Raw genomic sequence first — 23,689 nt, 5'->3', positions numbered from 1 at the left:
TAAATATCTAAGAAACTGAAAAGCTACTAAAGCTGGTATCAATAACTTCTGATCCAATTTCGGCTGGCGGTCTGGCAAGCGGGCGGGTGACTCATCAAGTCGGTTCCTTTCCTTTGAATCTGAGCTGATTAATTGCAAGCATCGGCTCAACTTCCGGAGGTTTGTTGAGGCGTGAAGTGAGTTGTGCAGCATATGTGGCATCTTGGAGTTCGGGAATTATATACCCGATTGCGTCTGTAAGGTACTTTAGGGCAGATCTCTGTGTATGTGGCTTAATTAAAAAGAGCCAATATGCCTCTAAGGATAGGCTTTTTACTCCCGCGATTAATTTTCCTTTTTCTTCTAACACAGGGTAGCATGTCTGTTGTAATGCATTTGCCATAGTCATCTTTCCCGGTGTACATTTAGAAATCATATTGGCCAGGTAAAGAGTGTTATTGACTAGATCCACTAGATTGCTGGCGGTTGATTTACACCGTGAAGCCGCCCTTTCTGCTTTCATCATTTGAGTATGCCATTCAGTGAAAAGTATATTTCTCTCTGTTTCCATAATCCTGGGCAATTTTGCTGCTTTTCCCAAATCGGTATCTTGCCATTCAATATATGCAGCAATGTCCTCATCTGCTTGATCCAGTTCAGCTCTGGCCTTTTCTACCCGCTGATTCACTGCTGTAGTTAGCTCACAAAGGGGCTCAGCTCGATCGATCTGTTGGCATAAGAGTCTAAGCTGGGCTATCAATGCATTGTTTATTAATAGTGCCTCCGACTTAAATTCTTTCACATGCGATGTTCCCTTCATTTTTTCCAACTGTGATGACATTTGGGCGATTTGCTCATCCTTGGTCTTTATCATTTGTTCATTCGCCATTCGCAAATCCTCCAATGCCTTTGACAGCTCTTCTTTTTTCTGGATTGCATCCTGATCGATCCTTTGCCTTTCTGCTTGCAATTCCTGAGTCAGCTGATCATTTTCTTGCTGTTTTGCCAGCAATTGTTCTTCTGCCTGTATTGTCCTTTGCCTTGCCTCAACTAATTCTGCCTGCAGCGCAGAGATTTCTTGGTCCTTATTTTTTAATAGGAGGCTCACCTCCGATGCTTTGTCAATTGTTGCCGCTGAGTAAGCGCCTGCATACTGTGATAGCTTTGTTAAGTCATCGGAGGGATCCAATTCCTCCTTCCATACTACCTTACCCGTGACCGTTGGTTCGGGGAAGATAGAAGGTTGATCAATCCTTCGTCTCTTCCTTGACCGACTTACAACTGCCCTATGTTTTGGGCTGTAGAAAACATCCAATGGCGGAATGTCTTCTATCTGTAGAATAACCTGGTCGGAGGGGTCTTTTGGGATAACTTCAACTTCCTTTGAACTTGGTGGGCCGCTGGTTCCACTTAGAACCGGAGGAGAGGTAACATCCTGCGTATCGTTTGTCTTAGAATTATCCCCATCTTTTGAACATTCCAATCCACAGATGATGGAATGAAATTGTTGCCATTCTTGTAATAAACTGGGGTCTGTAGTAGTGTCCACATTGACATCAGTGGTTTGCTTCTGCTGCTCTTTCTCCTGCTCTAACCTCTGCTTCTCTTCTAATTCTTTTCTTTTTTTTCTTCTTGCTCCCTTTTCTGCCTATCTGCCAGTTCTTTCTTTTGTTTCTCCTCTTCTTCTTTCTTCATCCGTTCCTCTATCTCTTTCTGCTTTCTCTGTTCTTGATCCTTCTTCTGCCTCTCAGCTTGCTCTTTTCCTTGCTTTTCTGCCTGCAGCTCCTTTTTCCTTTCCTCCTGTTGTTTCTTTTGTTCCTTAGTTATAACAGGAGGTTGGCTCATTTGTTGCCGATCAGGCTCGCTTGAGGAAGATGCTGGGGTTGTTGCCAATAAATCTAGAGGCATAGTTTGCAACCTCTGCTCTCTAAGTTTATTGAACTCTGTTAAATTCTCATCTTTGTATTTCATCCTGGAAAGCTCTTTGGTTTGGCTTATTGTATCGGTACCTACGAACAGGTCATCAAACTTATCCTCTTGATGGTCAACTTTTGTTAATTTGGCCTGTTCTAGGGTAGTGTAGGCCCTTTGGTTTGGATCATAGAGTCTACTTGGGATAGTGGCTAGGGATAAAGCTTGCATCTTTGTTGCCTCCTTTTCTGCATGCTTCAGATCATGCAGCGTATAAACACCAATCCTCAAGGGAAAAGGGGGCCAGCCCCTCTTCTTCTCTTTCTTCAGAGTTTGGGTTACACTCTCGGCCATAATTTGGTAGGAGATCTCTCGGGCTAACAGTTTATCTGGAACATATAACGGAAGAACATGCGGCTTGGCCTGGCTCCCGAAAACCCTAATATAGGTAAAATTCTCCTCTCCAAACCAACTTGCTACAGCTGGTAAGTCGAAGGAAGCTTCATAGGAAATCCTTGGAATGGGTTTATCAAAAATGGAATAGTAAATGGGCACCATCAAACCATTACAGATTTGGTACAGATGGTCTTTATAAGAAGACTTCCACAATTTTTGATAATATATATGGATGGGTGAAGGGTCCTGTGCAGTCCACCTCCACCCTAGAACAGGAAATTCAGAATTGAAACAAAGAACGTCCATGATATATGCACTATAGTAGAACGGGGGCATTTTCCTCTCTGTAACAACAGTCTTAAATCTAAAATCTCGAACAACCACTGCTAATTTATCTGAAAGAATAGTAGCCCAATCCATAATCCAACCATTTACTGCTGCCTCCATTAGAGGAACCATTTCAATGGTAAAATTGGCAGAATCATGCAAACCCCACAGTCTACACATCATAATCCCCGCATAACAATAAGGAGAAGCTAAAGAATCTACCGAGTACTTACCGGAGGATTCGTGCTTGTGTTTGTTGGGATTTTGCCTCCAATCCTTGATAGGTTCAGATTCGATCTCGTTCTCGCTTGCAAACTTCTCCAAAAAGGCCTTGTTATATACTTTCTCTGGCTCGGGCAAATGATACATTTGCCTTAGGTCTTCTGGCCTGAATGACCCGAAGATCCTCCCATCTCTGGTTTTAAAAATTCTGTCTGTGATGAGAATTTCTTCAATTGCCCATCGCACAATGTCAGTATAAGGAAGAATTTGTTCTCTGGCCACTATCCTATGCAGGAAAGAGTCGGCTAGATCCTTGAGAGTTAAATCAGACCTCTTGGTCAAGTCCACAGTAGCTTCTTCCACCGTCTTTTCTGGTTTCTCAGCTTCAATTAAGTTATAAGTGCCTGAACAAGTAGCTTTGGTGAGCCCCGTGCAAGTGGTATCAGAAATTAATCCCTTCTTCTTATTCGCGGCTGCTTGTGCTGCTGTTGGTGTTGAGGAAGCACCTGCAGCTTTCTTGGACTTCTTTCCCATCATCTCAGGCCTGGTTTCTGCGAATGAATTCTGCACAAAGAAGAAATTGGGCGTAATATACAGAGATGGCAATAAAAACTCTTAAGTGAAACAGCACATACGAATAGAAGCGTAACTGAGGGATTTAGCTTTTAACATGGGCGCGGATCCAATCTGTAAAAAGATTTTAGGACATAATTCCTATTAATTGGCCGTTTTTAATCCGCCATTCCTTAAATGCTCCTAATATCGTTATTTGGGTGAGTGAACCTTTTAAGCATGCAGATGGACGTTTTGGCGGTTGAGCATAGATGGAGGCCTGCGTGAAAGATAAAGCTTTTATTACAATTGAATTGCGCCATCCCATCACTTAACGGCTCTTTGTTGAAAACCGCGCTTTATCGGGTCGCAATCGGGGTGTGATAAGCGTGTTTTAATGGCGTGCTTTGAATATCAGCGATCGCCGAATGCGATATCGCATCGGCGAAAAGCTTTGGGCGCAATAAGATTTGGGTGCGATTACCGCCGATGTCCGATTCCTGATTTCGCATCGCATCGGGACAAGCCTTTGGGAACATTACCACTGCTGAAGCACTTCACCGATCGCCGAATGCGCATCGCGTCGGATCTTTTGGCATGGTCGATATAAAACATATATGGGGAATTGCCGATCGCCGAATGCGCCGAATTCGCATCGGCGGAAAACGTTTGGGTGCTTAATTACAATCCATATGTCATTGCGATATGCGATCTTGCGATCGCTTTATCGCAATGACCAATTATTCATAATTTCTTTTTAAGGGTTTGCCCCGAAGGTTTTCTAAAGCGCATTTATTTATTTATTGGATTTTTTGGATGACAAGAGCATTGATACCAATTCAAAATTAAAAGGGACCCATTTCATACATTAATGTTTGGAATATAAATGATATGAAATGGGGGGGTTGTTGTATGGCACAACAATTGGCGATTCGCTGGAAGAACCAGTTATCTCTGGAACTAATGAAAACACTTAAACTTTTTAACATAGAATCTCAATCAGGAAGGGAAAATTTCTAATATAACTAGATATCTATTCATTCTGAATAAAGTAGAATTCTTTTGTTGACTTCCTCTTTTTTGTAAAGAAAATAAATGCATTCTAAGTTTTAAAATAGGTCTTTGATGGTTTATAATGATAAAATAGAAAACTTTTCTCAACTCAGCTTTTAAAATAAACCCTTCTGTCATAGGTAGAGCCTCTGCTGCCAGCAAACGTTTATAGTCTCGGCAGGGTTACCTTTTTAACCATGCTATTGTCCATTGTTCCATTCACTTAAGAGTGTGACTAAACAGAATGAATTCAAAACATATTTTCATATTTTGTACTTCATTTCCTTTTTTGTTTAAGATAAAAGCCATTGTCCTGGTTTGGTGGCCAGCTGTTGACAATGCCATTCACTGGTAGTAATCTAACTGATCAAGCTGGCTCGTGATGAGACCCCTTGTCTTGTAATTTCAAGTCATTACCCTGTTTGGTATGCAGTTTTGGTAATGTCAGTTAAATTATTTTCCTATGACCATGGTAAGCAGGCTTGTAATAAGACCTCTTATCTTTAATCTTTTATATTTTAGAATTACACTCTGAGTAACCATAAACTTTAGTGAACGGGATGAACAATTTTCTCCTCAAGAGTAAATGGATGACAGGTTAAGAGTTAAAGATGCTGAAGATGGATTAGCTTCTATCTTAATATAGATAACCTTTGGAGACCAATTTTGAAAACCCAACATGACTCATAGAACTTTTATGTTTTGGGAGGAGTTTACAAAAGATAGACTGCGATTTCAGGATACAGAGATATGTAATTTCCCAGAAATTATCCCTCTTGGTTAAGAGTTCTATTATTCAAAAGCAAATATTGATAGTACTCCAGTGAGATAAATTTTCAAATATAGCAAAGGTCAATGGAAGTTATCTTACAACCTTATTTTCTACAGATCCTACAAAACTATAAAAATCTATGAATCTAAAAGGAGAAGGGGTTACGTCCTCAATTAAAGAATTTCTTCAAGATCAGACCATTAACAGGGAGAGAATCTCTCAACCCTGATAAATCTTGCAGTATAAAGGTTGAATGGCCTATCTTTTCACAGATCTGAAATGGTCCAAGCCACAGTTTCTGGAACTTGGAGTGTTTACCTTTGTCTTCATGGGCTTTGTCCCATTTCAGAACTAAATCGCCAACTTGGAATTGTTTTGAACCGGATGAGACTAGATCAAATGTTGCTTTGATGACTTGTTGGTGCTTGGCATGAATAACCTTAGCTTTTTCTCTTTCTTCTTCTAATTTGAGAATTTGATCATATCTAAGCTGGATAGAAGAAGAAGGAGTCTCCTCAATAAACTGCACTAGGGCTAAAGAAGGAAGAACAAGATTGGTTGGTAATATTGCTTCTTTTCCATATACAAGATTGAACGGAGAGGTTCCAATGGAAGCTTTCTGTGTTATCCTATCAGCCCATAATGCAAATACTAAGGATTTGTGCCAGTTCCTATGATTCTCTTCGATTGTTCGCTTAATAATTTTGATCAAATTCTTATTAGTTGACTCTGCTAGACCATTACCCTAAGGATAGTAATTAGCAGAATATTTTAATTTAAACCTTCTTTTAATAGCGAAATCAAACATGGCATTGCCTGAGAAATAAGAAGCATTGTCAAAAACAAGAGCGTTTGGGACACCAAACCTGGTAATGATGAATTGATCTATGAATTCAATGATGGCTTCAGAATTTGCTGTCTTTAAAGGGATTGCCTCAACCCACTTTGTAAAGTAATCGGTAGCAGTAAGAATGTACTTGTGCTGTTTGGAAGAAGGTGGATTAATCTCCCCAATGATGTCCAATCCCCATTGCTCAAAAGGCTGTTCAATGTTGACTGGTTGCAAAGGGAAAGCCGGTTTACGTTGTCTTCCGCTAGCAGTTTGACAATTCAGACATTTCCTTACGTATTCGTGAGCATCTTTAAACAAAGTAGGCCAATAGTAACCAGCATGAATAATTTTATGAGCTGTTGTGTCAGCTCCAAAATGTCCGCCTGCTGGTCCATCATGTAATTCCTGCAAAACCTTTTGGGCTTCAGGTTTCTCAAGGCATCTTAATAGAACAGAATCATAATTTTTCTTAAAAAGCACATCATCAATAATTGTGAAATTCTTTGATTTTAACCTAATGGCCCTTTTATTCTTGTAAGATAAATTTGGAGGAGCATAACCGTTCTTCAAATAAAATATTAAATTTGCATATTGAGATTCAGAATCAGTGACACTTATCTGATTGATTGATTCAGTCTAATCCATATCGCTTGATTCAGGAATGTTTGATGCTCCTGCCAATATCCTGCAAAAACCTTGACCTCTAACAATCTTCGCTGGCTTTATTTCTAAGTCATACTCTTGAAGCGCTGTGACCCAATTTGCCCTTTTCTCACCCAACTCTTTTTGAATTAATAGTTGCCTAACTGCCGGGAAAGGAACTATTACTTTTGTATGGGTTTTCAGAAGGAAGGGTCTGTAATGCTTGACCGCTTTGAATACAGCAAAGGCTTGTTTTTCAACGTCGGAGTAATTCAATTCGGCACCCTGCAGATTTGAGCTGAAGAATGATATGGGTGCCTCTAAATTGTGCGCATTTGGCTGCGTAAGAACTGCAACATAAGACACATCGGATGCAATGGTATATAATGTAAAATGATTAGAAAAATTTGGTGTATTCAAGGCTGGGGCGTTGATTATTGATTGCTTGATAACATCAAAAGCTTGCTTTTCCTCTAATCCCCACCTGAAAATTGAATTCTTCTTAATCAGGACCATCCCTTTCTGGCTCTAGCTTAAGCCACTCATAAGGTTTGGTTGCATTGTCCAGGGCCCAAACATCTGCCAAAGGTCATTTCCCATCAGTTCCGCCAATTGCTAAGAGAAATCTCTTACCTAAAAATCCCATCACATGGCCATAACGGGGTCGAGGACCAGGTCCCTGAACAACCCACCCAGTGCCAACGTGGCCTTTGCTGTGTCAGGTCCGGACATGCAGATCCTCTGTCAACACCCCAACAGGACCAATACCACCTTGGATGACAACCATGAAGTTGTAGTTCCACTTGCCAGGGCCGCTACAACGTCATTGTGAAGAGAAAGTTTCATATTGCCTGGAAAAATATTTCTCAACCATTGTAATATACGAAGCCGACCGATTTCATGGTCGACCCCAGAGACAAGCAAACAGACAACTTGAACTGTAGAATGATGAAAGCCAGATTTCATGAGTGCCTCTGCCATAACTTGTTCCCCTATGGACGAAATTTGGCCTTCGCAACCGTTTTGAGCTCATTGTTATTACTAGGATCTACAGTCGAATCTCCAAATATCTACAAGACTGACGCCAAAGGATTTGTGGCGTTTATCTCTGGGTATGTTAACTTTGGTTCAAAGAATACTTAGGAACATACTCAGATATCTTATAATACATAGATTAAGACGCCACTCCATAGCTAATGCTTTGTCTGAATTGCTGAGAGTTGCAGATTGGCATGTAAATGTTAAATAACGGACCGATGGGAATTGTTTACATTCTGTTGAGGATAACAGGGCTTTCGATATTATCTTTGTGGTGTTCTACATGCCTACCAAATCTACAAGCTTCTGTTTATAAAGCCTAAAATTTTCTAGCTGCTGCCCCAGAGTTAGAACATTAAGATGGTGTGAGGTAAAATCATCGTATCCAGCAGCAGAAGGGGCAAAGCTGGCGCCGGTCAGAATTCGTGAACCATTGAATTCAAGATCCAAATATGCGGGCATATTGGGAAGGCCTATCAATACATAAAGTATATCAGTTCCTAATCTTCCATTGCTAAATCGATCAATAGGCTTATAATCCACGAAATCTCTCCCATATGGACGCACTTGGTCGATGGATCAAAACGGGTATTTACAGATTTTTACACGTCTGATGAATAACCATATCCAAAATTAGAAAACGACACCAAAGATGACCACGCCAGAGTTATAATCGAACTCCAACACGTCCAATCACATGCAATATGGTGGCATCAACAATAGCTCACAATCAGGCTTCTAAGAGCCACATCGCCCGTAATCCCACAAAATCTCCAAAGGATCCCAACAATCGCTGGCGGAAATCATGGAACAAAATCCTGTACGGGGTAATGAGGCCAGTCACTAGTTGACGCGCACGATTTCTGTGGAGCCGAGATGTTGCTGCAAATTGTTATCATATGAATTGGCCATATTATGGTAGTACTGTTCCAGAATTCCCCCGATGGTGCTCGGATAACTGCCCACTGCAGAAGTTTCATGGCGAACAAAGAGGATGTTGAGAATGAGATATAGTATTTGTTCAGTTGAAAGCCTTCCATCATCCATGACATTGCTGAGGAGGTCGTCGTAGTCTACGTCTGGATATCTTTTTCTCTCATCCATGGTCTTTTTCACAAAGTCCAGTATCTTTGCTCTTAGACTTCAACGCTTTCCTGTAACTAGTCCCGGGAAGATTTATAGGCACATAGGTGGCACCCTTCATGAACGTGAAATAATCCTTCATGAGTTCATCCGTCTCAGGCTCCCCAAGATTGAAACTCATCATCTGTTTTGCCATCACATTGAAAGTAAACTTCCCCAAGATTGAAACTCATCATCTGTTTTGCCATCACATTGAAAGTAAACTTCTTGGCTTCGAGCTGTGCAGAGAAGGGGCGCTGCTCCATCTTCTCACATGACTCGAGTGTCAGAAGTGAGTGTTTCTCAATATCACCCAACAATTTTCTCCTCAGGTTGCCAATGCTTATGAAATTTACAGCTATGGTTCACCTTATGCATTTCTCTGACCAGAACGAGCATCGACCATTTTCCCAGAGGTGACCGTGGTTGGCAGAGAATCCTCCATATTAGCTGCAATAGGAGGCAACAATTCTGACTCTTGTCCCAGCAATTGCATTGATTGAGTTATAAATGGATTATCCAAACTTCCACCACCTAAGGTAGAAGAGTCCTTCAAACTAGCTGCCATAACAGCCATCAATTCTGGATCTTCGTAACCTAATGTATTTTGCAAAGTTGAAGGGTCTGTCAAATGAATCCGGATAGTAAATCTGAATGTGTTTTTTTTTTTTTTAATTCTATATATACATAAAAACAAATATAAAAATGATGTTCGATGGCATGACAGGAAAACTCAACTTTGAAGATCTCCCATCCATTTCTTATCAAACCACTCGAATGGATTCTCCTTAGACTGCTTGACAGGTCCAGAAACATTGATCGCATGTTCCATCACAGTTATTGTGACTTCCTCCTTTATTTCATCTTGTGCTGAACTTATTTTTCTCTTTGCAGATACTTGCATGGTTCCCTGCTTTGGTTGGGATGAAGGTGCGGATGAACTTTCCAGCACTTACCAATCCAGTGACCACTCATTTGGCAATGAGTGCAAAAATTCTTTCTGCTACTCTCTTTCTTATGACAAGGAGAATTACCCCTTTGCTTTGTTGATCAGATCTGTCTGTCCAAAGACAATCTTTTCCAACATCTTGCAGCACAATGATTGTTTAACCCACAAAATGTACAAGGTTTCTTATACCATAAATTCTTCTTTGCATTTTTAGTTTGCTTGTAATTGAAAGGAACCCTAGCATACATGTGTGGATCATACCTTGTAGACCTTTCCTTGCTGTAATTCCAAGAAGAAGATTTGTACTTCGCTCCTTTCTTGGATGGTTTTCTCAATAGATTTGAAGCTTCTACCACCTTCTATCCCATTGGTGATGCTTGATTATCGGCTTTGGCTAACTCTCTTTTGTTGGTGGAACCAACATAAGCTTCAACTTCCGCTTTTCTTCTTTTGTGTCTTGGAGAAGTCTTCAAAGTTCAACATTCTTCACCTGAATGCTTTGGTTGATTTCTTCGAGTTCTTCAATTTTTGCCCGCTTTGAGTCTCTGCCCATGATGATATTCACAATCCTAGAAAAATAGGCAAACCACTGTGATACCATGTGATCCGAGTAATTTTTGCTAAAAGTTACTTAAACAAAAATACTTATTGCAAGACCTTTTACTGACATGATTTTGCATGTGGACATGAGCAACCCATTCTTTAAATAATGATTTAGCATCGCATCAGCAATTATTCAAAGAAGCCAAACATCAAAGAAACAAGCAACACAAACAACCATGAATAATCATAACACCGATATGATAACGGAGTTCACCGTGGGGAAGGGGCTACGTCTCCGGATTTGTCTAGAACTACGAATCACTTTAGTAATCCTGAGGCATTCTCCTTATTATAATGGGACGAAACATCTCACAAATATGTGAATGGTACTCCTTAAAGAGCCTCGTTCTAAAAAATGGGCCAAATACATTCACATAAAAAACATTTCCTTAGCACCAGAAGGGCTACATTTTCTCTTAGAACAAGGCTTCAAGCTCTTACAAAGCTCCTCCCAAAGCACAAAATCTATCCAACATCTTACAGCACAATGTTTGTATAGCCCACAAAAAGTACAAGGTTTTTTATACCATAAATTCTTCTTTGCATTTTTAGTTTGCTTGTAATTGAAAGGAACCCTAGCATACATGTGTGGATCATACCTTGTAGACCTTTCCTTGCTGTAATTCCAAGAAGAAGATTTGTACTTCGCTCCTTTCTTGGATGGTTTTCTCAATGGATTTGAAGCTTCTACCACCTTCTTCGAGTTCTTCAATTCTTGCCCGCTTCGAGTCTCTGCCCATGATGGATATTCACAATCCTAGAAAAATAGGCAGACCACTGTGATAACATGTGATCCGAGTAATTTTTTCTAACAGTTACTTAAACAAAATTACTTATTGCAGGACCTTTTACTAACATGATTTTGCATGTGGACATGAGCGACCATTCTTTAAATAATGATTTAGCATCACATCAACAATTATTCAAAGAAGCCAAACATCAAAGAACAAGCAACACAAACAACCATGAATAATCATAACACCGATATGATAACGGAGTTCACCGTGGGGAAGGGGCTACGTCTCCGGATTTGTCTAGAACTACGAATCACTTTATTAATTCTGAGGCATTCTCCTTATTATAATGGGCCGAAACATCTCACAAATATGTGAATGGTACTCCTTAAAGAGCCTCGTTCTAAAAAATGGGCCAAAGACATTCACATAAAAAACATTTCCTCAGCACCAGAAGGGCTACATTTTCTCTTAGAACAAGGCTTCAAGCTCTTACAAAGCTCCTCCAAAAGCACAAAATGGGCTATATTTTCTCTTAGAACAACGCTTCAAGCTCTTACAAAGCTCCTCCAAAAGCACAAAATCTATCCAAAAGGTTCCAACCCCCCCACCCCACCCCCCCACCCAAAAAAAAAAAGCTCACAACAGGGGTTTATATAGTCCAACAAAAAGACATAACTCCTCATATCCACAATAGTAGGATCTTAAGACATTTTAAGGAAAAACAAGATCCATGATTCTAGGATCTAAAACTTACTCAAGGCAAAAAAATGGTAAAATCCAAACTTCAAGGATCTCAACCATGCCAAGAGCCCTCAACCTCTCATTGAGAAATAGAAAATTAGTTGTGAGGTCAATTCTCACATAAAACTAATTTCTCAAATGGAAAATAAGTGAATATTTTGTGAGTCATTTTCCACTCACTTACAACATTATCCACTTTGCAATTTTGAATGAAATAAGGCATAAAATTATTAATATAATTTATTCTCTTATTCCAAGCTTTGTCACCTACCATCAAATCTTCTTCATGGTGTACAAAGTAAACTTTTGCATGTGTGGAGATCCTCCTAAATCATCCAACATCCAAAAATCCAATGGATTAGTAAAAATTTGTATAATGGGTAAGGCCTAGTATCTGGATCATCATAGGTCTCCTTGGGTCTTGCAACCCTTTGTAGGGTCCCTGACTCTAATATTGATACAAAAAAGATGAAATTAATTCTCTTGCGTTGGACAAAGGTAGTGTAGTGGCTATTCTTAGAATATATTACCCTATAGGGGATGGTGGTGGCAACCACTATACCTAAAGGTGATTTTGGATGGATGCTAGAAACGTCACTAGTTCTTTTAGGATATGCCTCAGTAGCCCCCATTATAAACCTTCTTCCATGCCTTTGTTAGTTTTCCCCTTCTATTAGAATTCATCATTGTTGCTAGGAAGGATCTTAAAAGGTGTAATGAGGTTTGAGTGGACACAAACAAAGGTTTTTCTAGGGTTACATACACACATCGCTTGATTATTTTCTCACATGGGCATTTATAGGATTAAATTTAACCCCTTTTCTTATTTGTTTTATGTGCGATTAAAAAAAAAAATCATTCCTACTATTGCATTTGCATCCCCACTTAAACACTACACATTCAATTGGGCATCATAGGGGACCACATGGTCACACATATGTGAAAGTCATCTTCTATATATTCATGCTTCCATGTCTATGTGCATATTATACAGAAGTTGCGCATATACGGAAGATGGCTTCCATACATGTGTAACTTCTATATTTGCATATAGATATGGAAGTGTGCATATACCGAAGATGGATTTTGTATATCCGTAGCTTTTATATATGCACATAGATATAAAAGCATGTATATGCAAAATTTCATACATATGTATAAATACAAGTGCACATAGGAAAGTCAACTTTGATATATGTGCTTACATATCTATTTGCATATACAAAAAATGCACATATAAAAAATCCATATTCCATATGTGTGGGTCTCTCTCTCTCTCTATAAATGTGCGTGTGTTTGTGCAAAAAAAATTGTAGAAATCCATTTTCATAAATGCATTTGCATTTCCGCATATTTGTGGCGTTTGTATATGCATACTTTCATATCTATGTGCACATATAAAAGCCACTCATATATATATATATATATATATATATATATATATATATATATATATATATATATATATATATATATATATATATATATATATATATATATATATATATATATATATATATGAAACTTCTATATATGCACATAGATATAACAATGCATATATAGAAGTCAACTTCCATATAAGCCTTTCATATTTCTTAGTATGTGTGTGACTTCGATATGTGCACACTTCAATATCAATGTGCATATATAGAAGTTGTATATATAGAGAAGATGGATTCTATATATGGACATAGATATGGAAGCATACATATACAAAAGTCACTCATATGTGGAATTCATTTTCCATATATGCATGCTTCCATATCTATGTGCATATACATAAGATGGGTTCTATATAGAAATTGTGCATATACGAGATCCACCTTAAGTATATGTGATGCATAATTTATGTAACACATATACTTAAGGTGGATTTCGTATATGCACAATTTCTATGCATAATTTATGCATAGAAATTGTGCATATATGAAATCCACCTTAAGTATATGTGTTACATAAATTATGCATCACATATACTTAAGGTGGATCTCGTATATGCACAATTTCTATATAGAACCCATCTTATGTATATGCACATAGATATGGAAGCATGCATATATGGAAAATGAATTCCACATATGAGTGACTTTTGTATATGTGTGCTTCCATATCTATGTCATATCATGTATGTGTGCACTTCTACATATGCATGTATATATGTAAGCACATATATAGAAGTTGACTTCATAAATGAACTTTCATTTCCACATGTGTGACAACTATATATGCATGTTTCCATAACTATATGCATATATAAAAATTATGCATATACGAAACACATATTCTATATATACACATCTTATGCATGTGCAAATAGATATGGAAACATGTATATATGGAAGATCGTTTCCACATATGTGTGAATTATGTTTATGCATACTTTCATATATATGTGAATATATGGAAGCCATTATGCATCTAAAATGTGCATTAGTTATGAAGAGTCTTGTGAATATGAAAAGTTAAGAACTAGAAAATGTGTTAAGTCTTATTGAATTGAATATGAATATTTTTTAAGTTGTACTCAAGATCATTAGTAGTTTAAGGTTGAAAAGACGAAAAAAAAAATCAACAACAAGATCAAGTTGACTTTTCTAATGAAATACTTGGTTCCAATGTTACTACTAGTGTTTTTTAGCACACATTTTTTAGCGCATGTTTAGAAATTCAAGTGTGTTTATGAAATTTGATTTCCATATATGTGCACAAGCATATCCATGTGCATGTAAAGAAACTTCACATATATGGAAGATGGCTTCCATATATTCACATAGATATGGAAGTGTGCATACAAAATCCACTTCCTCTATTACATTAGATTTTTGAGGTTGCAAACTCTCTTCTATTTTGTAAGCTACAACATGTTGGGAAGCTTCTACTCCCACTTACTAAATTTTATGTAGGCTACAACCTACATGAAGCTTCTACCTCAACTTGTTCTGCAAGCTACATCTTTCTTGGGAGCTCTTACTTCCACTTCAATAGGCTCCAACCTATTCTTTTTTAAGCTACAACCTAAAAGAAGACAACAATCCCCTAATACATATAAGAAACAATTTGTTTGTTTACCTATTTTTTAGTTTTACATACCTCCATATTTGTTTATGCCTCTTCTCCTCATCAAATTTGCTTCACACGTTCTCTTCTACCTCTATCTCTTTGTGCCCGGTAACTCACAAAAAATCTCTCACAACAGCTAAAGTCTCTCACATACACTCTAAGATTTCAACCTTCCGAAATCACATATTCTATAAACAAACTTTGTTGGATGTTAGTATTCCACATAGGAATATGAAGTGAACAATCTTATCTCATTGCATTCGACTCATTCATTTCCAAATTATTTCAACATTTGAATATTAAAATTACATAAGATAAATTTCAAAAAATTAAATTAATATGTGTTAATATAAGCCACTTTAATGATTACAACAACCAAACCATTAACTTGCATCCTCTTGTATCACAACATTACACCATAATATCTGCACTTGAAGCAATCATACCTATGTCAACTAACCTCTACAAGGTAACCATCTCAACAACATATCTCTGTAACACCCTTTTGTATATAACACCTCAACTAAGCAGTCCATTCACCAATCATTTCAAAGGCCATACCTCTATTCACCTAATTTTTGTGGCTTCTCACAAGGAACTGGGCTATAAGAGAATATGCATAACCTACAACAACATATGCAAAACCTATGCAAGTATTCACATCACAATACCAACACAAACATAACACAATGCATCAAGAAGCATAATGAACATAACACCATGCATCAACATCTCCATCCATATTTGGTTGACAACACATCTAGGCCAAGCCTTTCTTCTATAGTCAACACCTATGTTCTTCTTTGAAGACCACACATCTGTCAAAAAATCAACATAGTAAGCATAAAAATCATGTCATAAACTATGCATTTGTAACACCCTCCTCCCACACTTACCCCATTTTACGAGTCCATCGGGGTTAATATGTGACAAAGAGTTACTATGATATGATTCAACATCCTAAATCACATTAAGGAAGTGGAATCGATAAAACAAAACCTTACATACCTTCCTTAGGTGCTACATGACCCCCATGGGCTAAACCACACTTCTAGGTGTCCAAACCTTGAGTTAACTTGCCTTTTCATTGATCTGGACTCTGAGTTGCATGCACAAGCATGTGTCCATGAAAATACAGGCCTCTAGTCACATGCATAACCACTCCAAGGGTGAGACTGTAGTCCATTTCAACCAGTTTTGTGCCTGAGACTGCCTAGAACTTATTCAAAATTTCCAAAACGATAAATGACACAAAGACAAATCTTATAAAACAAAACTTGATTAAGGACTTGGCCTAACCATGATACACATTTAGTCAAACACATCATGGGCATGTAATGTAAAGGTCATAAATACACATCTGGACATAAGGATCTCATACTTATCTGAGATTCTCCAAGAAGGACTGATTCCCTCTCAAAATAGCTGCATTATCATCTATTAGGTCATACATTAATTAACATTTCATTTACTAATCAAGACATTATGAGAGCCATAAAGAAAGTCTATCATAAACCATGATTATAACCATCATATAACCAACAAAATAAAAATGTTAGCACAACCATTAAAACCACATAATAACAAGTACATTTACACTAGGAACACAAGAGGAAAAGAGTTTTGATTAACATATGCAAAAGCCAACCAAGTCAGGGACTTCCATGTACCATCTGACCATAGATTGCGTTGAACCAAATCTTTCTTTCAGCCAATCACCCCCATGCCATATTCGAAGCATGAAAGTGGGACTAACAACATAACCAATCAAGGCTTCCTCGAGGTTTACCGTACATCCACTAAGAGATTCCTAGGCTTGGAACCGTCATCAATATAACCATGCTTTACCACAAGCCCAACAAATCACTAGGCCCTAAATAAGCATGGATGCCTCCATATCTCTCCACCTAAAACATGAGGAATTTGTCAATCCCCACCTCTAGGCTTTACTGTGTATCCCTCCATTACTTGACGTAACCCAGCCCACACTGGCCCACAACTCCGCGTGTCCTCGGATTTACACCTGTTAGATATCATTTACACTTGTTGCCGGACTTTACAATGTGTTAGATTTTTTTGTGGTTGCATGCAAGGTGGTCAGTAAATATCTTTCTGGCAACTGAGATTAGTTAATGCTGCATTCAATTTCTACTTGCATACCTCGGGCCTAGTTCCTCCATTTGTTCTTTGGCCAAAACACTTTGGCTTCCCGGTCATTCGAGATGGTTCTGCTCTGCGGTGAGGTTTCTGCGAGGGTTTTTTGGGTTTACTGTATGGTTCTTGCTTTGGTGAATATGGAAATCTCCGGTTCTCCTCCTAGTATGACTGTGGGTGAATACCGGCCTCCCAAACCTAGTTATGTGTTTGTCAGTGGTTTTCTCCAGTGGCTCGAATCCGTTCTAGTTCTGGAGGTGCGCTCGCTTGACTTCTCTTCACACGGTAAGCTCCTTAGTCTCGTCCTGCCATTCTGCTATGGTCTGGTTGTAGCATCTGGTGTCTCGTCTGATAATCGCTCCTTGCTATTGTTCTATTGCCTCTGCTTTCGTATGGTTTCCTCCGCTATTATTATTGTTGCCTCTGGTCACTGTTCTGTGCGTAAAATGGTTTAACTTCCGTCGTCTTTGGATTTAGGTAACAAGTTAATAGACCTTTGCGGCTCTCGACAGGTAATTAATCCCTTCCCTAATTCAATTCAACCTCCTTATGTTGTTGACCCGAACCAGAAATGTTCCTTTTGTCTCAGCTCTGTCAATTTGTTAATGGCTCTGCTCCTCGAACCCTTGGTCCGGTTTACTCAGGTAATGTTTGAAACCCTCCCGTTTCAGTGGTTGTTTAGACTTCGGTTCATCACTGTGTAATGTATTAACTGTGCTCTGTTGTATGTGTAGGTGGATGGCTCGACCTGGGTATGCGGTTTCCTTCTGGGTTCATTCTTCCAAGTGTAGCCACTCTCGCTCTGTCGGTAGGCTCTAGTCCTTACATTCGTCGTTGCACTAATAGGGTCTTGAGTTTCCTGTAGGGTTTGTAGTTTGCTGTTTTGCTTTTCGTATGCAATCTATGTCACTTTCGAAGATGAAGCTTCAGCCTGGTTGTAATTCCTACTCTGGTTAACTATTCGTTTGTATTATTATGGGGGTTGTTGTTACCAAACCCTAGGCTAGGGTTTGTCCACTCTGGATGCGACACTTGATTTTATTTATCAATGAATGTAATACATCTATGTCTCAGTCAATAGCAATGAGAACATGGTTTTGTTATATCTGTTTGACTTATGAAAATTATGAGGAATCGTTCGAAGATACCTTTGCTGTGGTTTGCTTCTCCAGCACTTTGTCTCTGGTTCTGTTTTCTCTCAGTCGTTTTGCTGTATTTCACTACTCGAACTTTGGTTCCACTCATTGGTCCTTCGCTCTGTATTTGGATAGTTGCATGAATTTGTTGTGGTTTGTTTGTTTGACAAGAACACAAAGAAAATACGACCTTATGGTGGTCGTTCACTGTTTGTTAACACAATTCCTTGCAATTCGATAAATGAAATTACAGTGTTATAGTAAATAGGTAATGAATACAGATGGACAATGTTTGGAAATAAGATCTGTCTCTATTTCTTTATTTCTCTGTTATGAAATTGCTAAACCCTTCTCTTGTCTTACATTGCTGCTTTTATACATTTTGGTTACAGTTAATTGAAACTGCAATTGTTTGTCAGTTGAACAGAAACAATTGGTTGTGTAACTATAGTTCAGTTGTCATTACAAGATCTGCATTTAGATCATTTTATCTTTTCTTTTTCTAAGTTGACAGATCAATTCCTAAACTACTGTTTATTACTATTGAACCTTAACAACCCCTAACTGACATTTAACTTGACCACATAGCAACTAAAAGTACAATAAAATAAAATCCTACCTCATGACCTTATAAACTAATTAAAAGAAAAACAATCCAGATACTCAACAACCTTCCAACCTGGCAGAGACTTCACCCGGTCATGGTGAGATAGATGCTCCTACATCAGGCTCCCGGGGCAAAAAGAAATCATGGCTCCGGTCCATGAGCTTCTTGACTGAAGTACCTGTCTATTCAATTTGCCTGGAATCAAGCCACGAACTGTCCTCAATAGGACGGTTCTTCCACTTGACCAGGTACTGCACATACTCCTTCCGCCAAGTTCGTTTAACCACCTGAGTGTCGAGAATGCTTTCAATCTCGGGAGGTTGAACGTAAGGCATCTGTCTCTTCCAAGCTTCTCCTTCATCCTAGGTACTCCGTGTAGGTCGCATGGTTCCATCTTCTTCCTTCTCCTCTAGGTCAGTCGTATAAGGGAACAGGTCTACTACGTTAAAGATAGGTGAAATGCCTATTCTAGGTGGCAACTGTATCTCATAGGCATTCGCTGAAAACTTCCAAAGGACTTTGCAAGGTCCTATCTTTTTATACTTCAATTTATTGTACGTACCTTTAGGGAAGCGTTCTTTGTGTAAATGCACGAGGACTTCGTCCCCCACGTCAAACTGTACTTCCCTTCTCTTTAGATCAGCTTGATGTTTGTATTTTAAGCTGCTGTCCTATAATTTAAATTTTACCTGTTCATGCAAATCTCTCATCGCGTTAGCGAAATCTTCTCCATTTGCGCTTCGCCTTTCCTGCAGTCCAAGGTCCCGCAGTTCATGCACTCCGCGAGGATGCATGCCGTACAAGATTTGAAATGGACTGAAACCTGTGTTGTGGTTAGGCGAGTCATTGTAAGAAAACTCTGCCTGTGCAAGCACTCGATCCCACATCCGCAAATTCTCTCCGGCCAATCTCTGTAACAGGTTTCCTAGACTCCTATTTACAACTTCTGTTTGCCCGTCAGTTTGTGGGTGATATGCAGAACTATAGCTTAGCTATGTGTCCATTTTTTCCATAAGGTACGCCAAAAGTGTCTCGTGAACTTCACATCCTTGTCTGAAAGGATAGATTTAGGCAATCCATGTAACCTGACAATCTCATTGAAAAACAAGTGGGCCCCGTGAGTGGCATCACTGGTCTTTCTGGAAGGAATAAAATGCGCCATTTTTGAGAATCTATCCACTACTACCATTACCGAGTCGTATCCTCGCTGTGTCTTGGGTAGACCTAAGATGAAGTCCAAGCTGACTGAGACCCATGGCCTGCCTGAAACAGGTAACGGTGTATACAGTCCTGTGTTTTGACTGTGACCCTTTGCTAACTGGCACACTTTGCATTTGGCCACAAACCACTATACATCTCTCTGCATCTTAGGCCAAAAGTAGAAATGACTAAGCTGCTCAAGGGTCTTGTACATGCTGAAATGTCCGGCCAAACCTCCACTATGATTCTCTCGAACAATATTCTCCCTCATCAAGCAGTCAGGTATGCACAGCTGTCCTCCCTTAAACAACAACTTCTCTTGTAGATTGTAGTCCAACCAAGGACTGTTATCTCTCACTAAGGGATTCTGACATGCCTCATAGGCCTCTTTAAAATCTGTATCCATCTGGTATAAGTCCTATAAGTACTCAAAACCCAGCACCTACACAGTGCTTTCTTGCAAAAGTAGAGCTTTCCTACTCAGCGCATCCGCTACCTTATTTGCTTGCCTGCTAATATGCTTCAATACGAAATTGAAACTCTACAAATACTCCACCCATTTGGCGTGTTTGTGGTTCAGCTTGTGTTGCTGCATTACATACTGTAGTGCAGAATTATCTGAAAACAACACAAATTCATTTCCCAATAGATAATGCCTCTAGTGTTTTAATGCCTGTATGATAGCATAGAACTCCTTATCATACGATGAGTACTTTTTTCGACTCTCATTTAGATTCTTGCTGAAGAATGCTACAGGCTTATCCTCCTGACTGAGTACATCTCCAATTGCTATCCCACTGGCATCACACCGAACTTGAAATAACTTCTTGAAATCTGGTAATCTCAGGATCAACCTCTCAGTAATCTTTCTCTTTAACAACTGGAAACTTCTCTCCGCTGCCTCTATCCATCGAAAAGACTGGCTGGCCTTTTTGATGGTGTCCAGCATAGGCACACAAATTTCGTTAAAATTCTTTATGAATTTTCTGTAAAAACTCACTAATCCGTGAAAAATACGTACCTCAAATAAATTCTTCGGAGATGGCCAATTCACTATCGCTGCCACCTTCTCCGGATCCATCTTTAGTTCATTCTCTACTATTACAAACCCCAAATAAATCAATTCCTTCTGCAGAAAAGTACATTTCTTCAGATTTATTAGCAATTTATTCTGCTGTAATTTCTCCAGCACGTTATGCACATGTTGAAGGTGTTCTTCCCTTGTCCTACTGAAAATAAGTATGTCATCCAAGTATACTATCACAAACTTCCTAATGTACTCCTTCAGCATCTCATTCATTAACCTCATGAATGTACTGGGTGCATTGCTCAGCCCAAATGGCATGACCAGCCATTCATACAACCCCTAATTCGTCTTAAAGGCTATCTTCCATTCGTCCCCCTCTCGTATCCGAATCTGATGGTACCCACTTTTCAAGTCTATCTTAGAGAAATAAGTTACCCCTCTTAAACAATCCATCATATCATCCATCCGTGGCAGTGGAAACCTGTACTGGATGGTGATTTTATTGATGGCCCTTGAGTCAGTGCACATCCGCCATTCTCCTCCCTTCTTGGGAGCGAGGACCGTTGGAACAACACAAGGGCTCAAGCTCTCCCTGATCAATCCCTTGTCCAACAGCTCTTGCACCTACTTCCTAATTTCTTCATTGTCCTTGGGGCTCATTCGGTATGCCACTTTTTTCGGTAAACTGGCTCCGGGTATAAAGTCAATATGATGACTTATGCTCCGTTTGGGGGGAAACTTGTTTGGCAAGTCATCTACAACTATGTCTGTAAACTCCTCCAACATTTGCTGGATCTCCGTAGGTAAATCTGATACCTCTATATGCAACAATACTGTCCTTGCTTTCTTTACAACTGCATAACCTATCTCACTGTCCTCAACTTGTTTTAAAAACTGTTTTCTGCTGACCAACAATGTTCTTGGTTCACTAGTCTCTGCTGGCCCTTCTTCCTTGATGGGTACAAGCGTATGCTTGATTCCATCCTTCACAAGTTTATAGCAGTTCGTTAATCCATCGTGGACCACTTTCCTATCATACTGCCAAGGCTTGCCAAGCAGTATGTGACATACATCCATCGGCATGATGTCACAAACAACTTTGTCCTTATATCTACCTATTTGAGACTCAACCTCACTCTGTTCATCCACCAGCAACTGATGGCCTTTTTTCAGCTATGAAACTCTGTAAGTGTTGGGATGCTTCAAGCATTTCAACTCTAATTTTTCCACCATCTCTGTGGACACTAAATTATCAGTACTACCGCTGTCAATAATTAACTTACAACACTTACCTCATGACTTGCAAATTGTTATGAACAAAGCCTTCCGCTGCATCTGTTCGGTGGCCTCCTTGACTGGTTTTAACAACACCTTGTGCAGCACCAGAGCTTCCCCTGTCTCCGGAGCATTCTCTGCTTCTTGGGGAGGTGCTACTGCTTCCTCTGGTTGTGCCACATACGCACCCTGCTGTCCAACTGGATCTGCTTCTGGACATTCAAACGATTGGTGTCCCCATTTATGACACCTATAGCACTGATAACTAGCCCCTCTACCTCGGCCATTTCCCCTGCCTCGCTGGGATGACCTACCGCCTCTCGCATTGTCACCTCTGTCTGCTGATCCGGAAGCTTTAGAACTGTTGCCTTCCTCGTTTCTATTAGCAGTCTGACCCCTGCTGTAGGACTGGCCTTTCCCTTTGCTGGCTCCTCATCCTCTCCAGGCATTTTGCCTTCTGGTAATTTTCTCCTCAGCCTTCATTGCACTCTGATACGCTTCCTCAATGTTGTTCGGAGACAAAATACTGATTTCATCCAGAATATCTAACCTTAGCCCATTAACATACTTGGCTATTCTTTCTACTGTATCCTCTGTATATCCAGCTCACAAATTCACTCGATAGAAGTCCTCCGTGTACTCCCTTACAGTCAATCCTTTCTGTTTCAGATTCTGCACTTGCCTGTGCAATGCAATCTGATAGTCCCTCGGCAGAAATCTGCCCTTTAACTTGGCCATCATCCTTGACCAGGTTTTAATCGGCGCCTTGTTCAATCTCTTCCTCTCATTCTGGACACTATCCCACCATAGCACTGCGTGTCCCTTCAATTTCATCGCAGCGAACTTAACCTTGCGATCTTCACTGACTTCCTCGCACTCAAAGTACTTATCCATCTCTCTAATCCAATCCAATAAAACTTTGATAGACAAGCTGCCGTCATACGTCGGGAGTTCTGGCTTGGGTTTACTGCTTGCTACTAAAACTGATCTCAACAATCTCACTTTTGTAGACTCACCTTCTGGTCCATTTGCTGCTACTTCAACTTCCTTTTCACTATCATTGCCTATTTCTGGATCTCTTTGTCTACCTACCTCTACTGCCTCCAAACGGGCAGCAAGAATTCTGATCTCTTCTCTCAATCCTTCCTCTGCCAATCTTCGAGCACCTCTGCCATGACCTCGCCTTCCTCTCTCCATTCCTCCTACTAACATAAACAACCGCTCTGATACCACTTTGATGTAACCCAGCCCACACTGGCCCACAACTCCGTGTGTCCTCGGCTTTACACATGTTTCCAGACTTTACGACGTGTTAGATTTTTTGGCGGTTGCATGCAAGGTGGTCAGTAAATAT

At 39.6% G+C, this 23,689-nt stretch overlaps 1 protein-coding gene across 1 annotated transcript; it reads right to left on the bottom strand.

Moving 5' to 3' along the window:
* Positions 1-21,684: 21,684 nt before the first annotated feature.
* On the bottom strand, positions 21,685-22,143 carry LOC149187074 (uncharacterized). Its single transcript, XM_089409545.1, has one exon. The coding sequence runs from the start codon at positions 22,141-22,143 to the stop codon at positions 21,685-21,687; it is 459 nt and encodes a 152-aa protein (XP_089265671.1).
* Between the last annotated feature and the right edge of the window lie 1,546 nt (positions 22,144-23,689).

Source organism: Pinus tabuliformis, chromosome 3_1 (assembly GCF_031772625.1).
Source record: "Pinus tabuliformis cultivar Carrire ecotype Pingquan chromosome 3_1, CPIR1, whole genome shotgun sequence".
NCBI classification, from domain to species: domain Eukaryota; kingdom Viridiplantae; phylum Streptophyta; class Pinopsida; order Pinales; family Pinaceae; genus Pinus; species Pinus tabuliformis.
The sequence above is the reverse complement of the archived record's forward strand: the minus strand, read 5'-3'. Positions and strand labels throughout refer to the sequence as shown.

Excerpts from the sequence above, each read along its gene's own strand:
- LOC149187074 (XM_089409545.1), bottom strand. The coding sequence starts at position 22,143 with ATGCCGATGGATGTATGTCACATACTGCTTGGCAAGCCTTGGCAGTAT.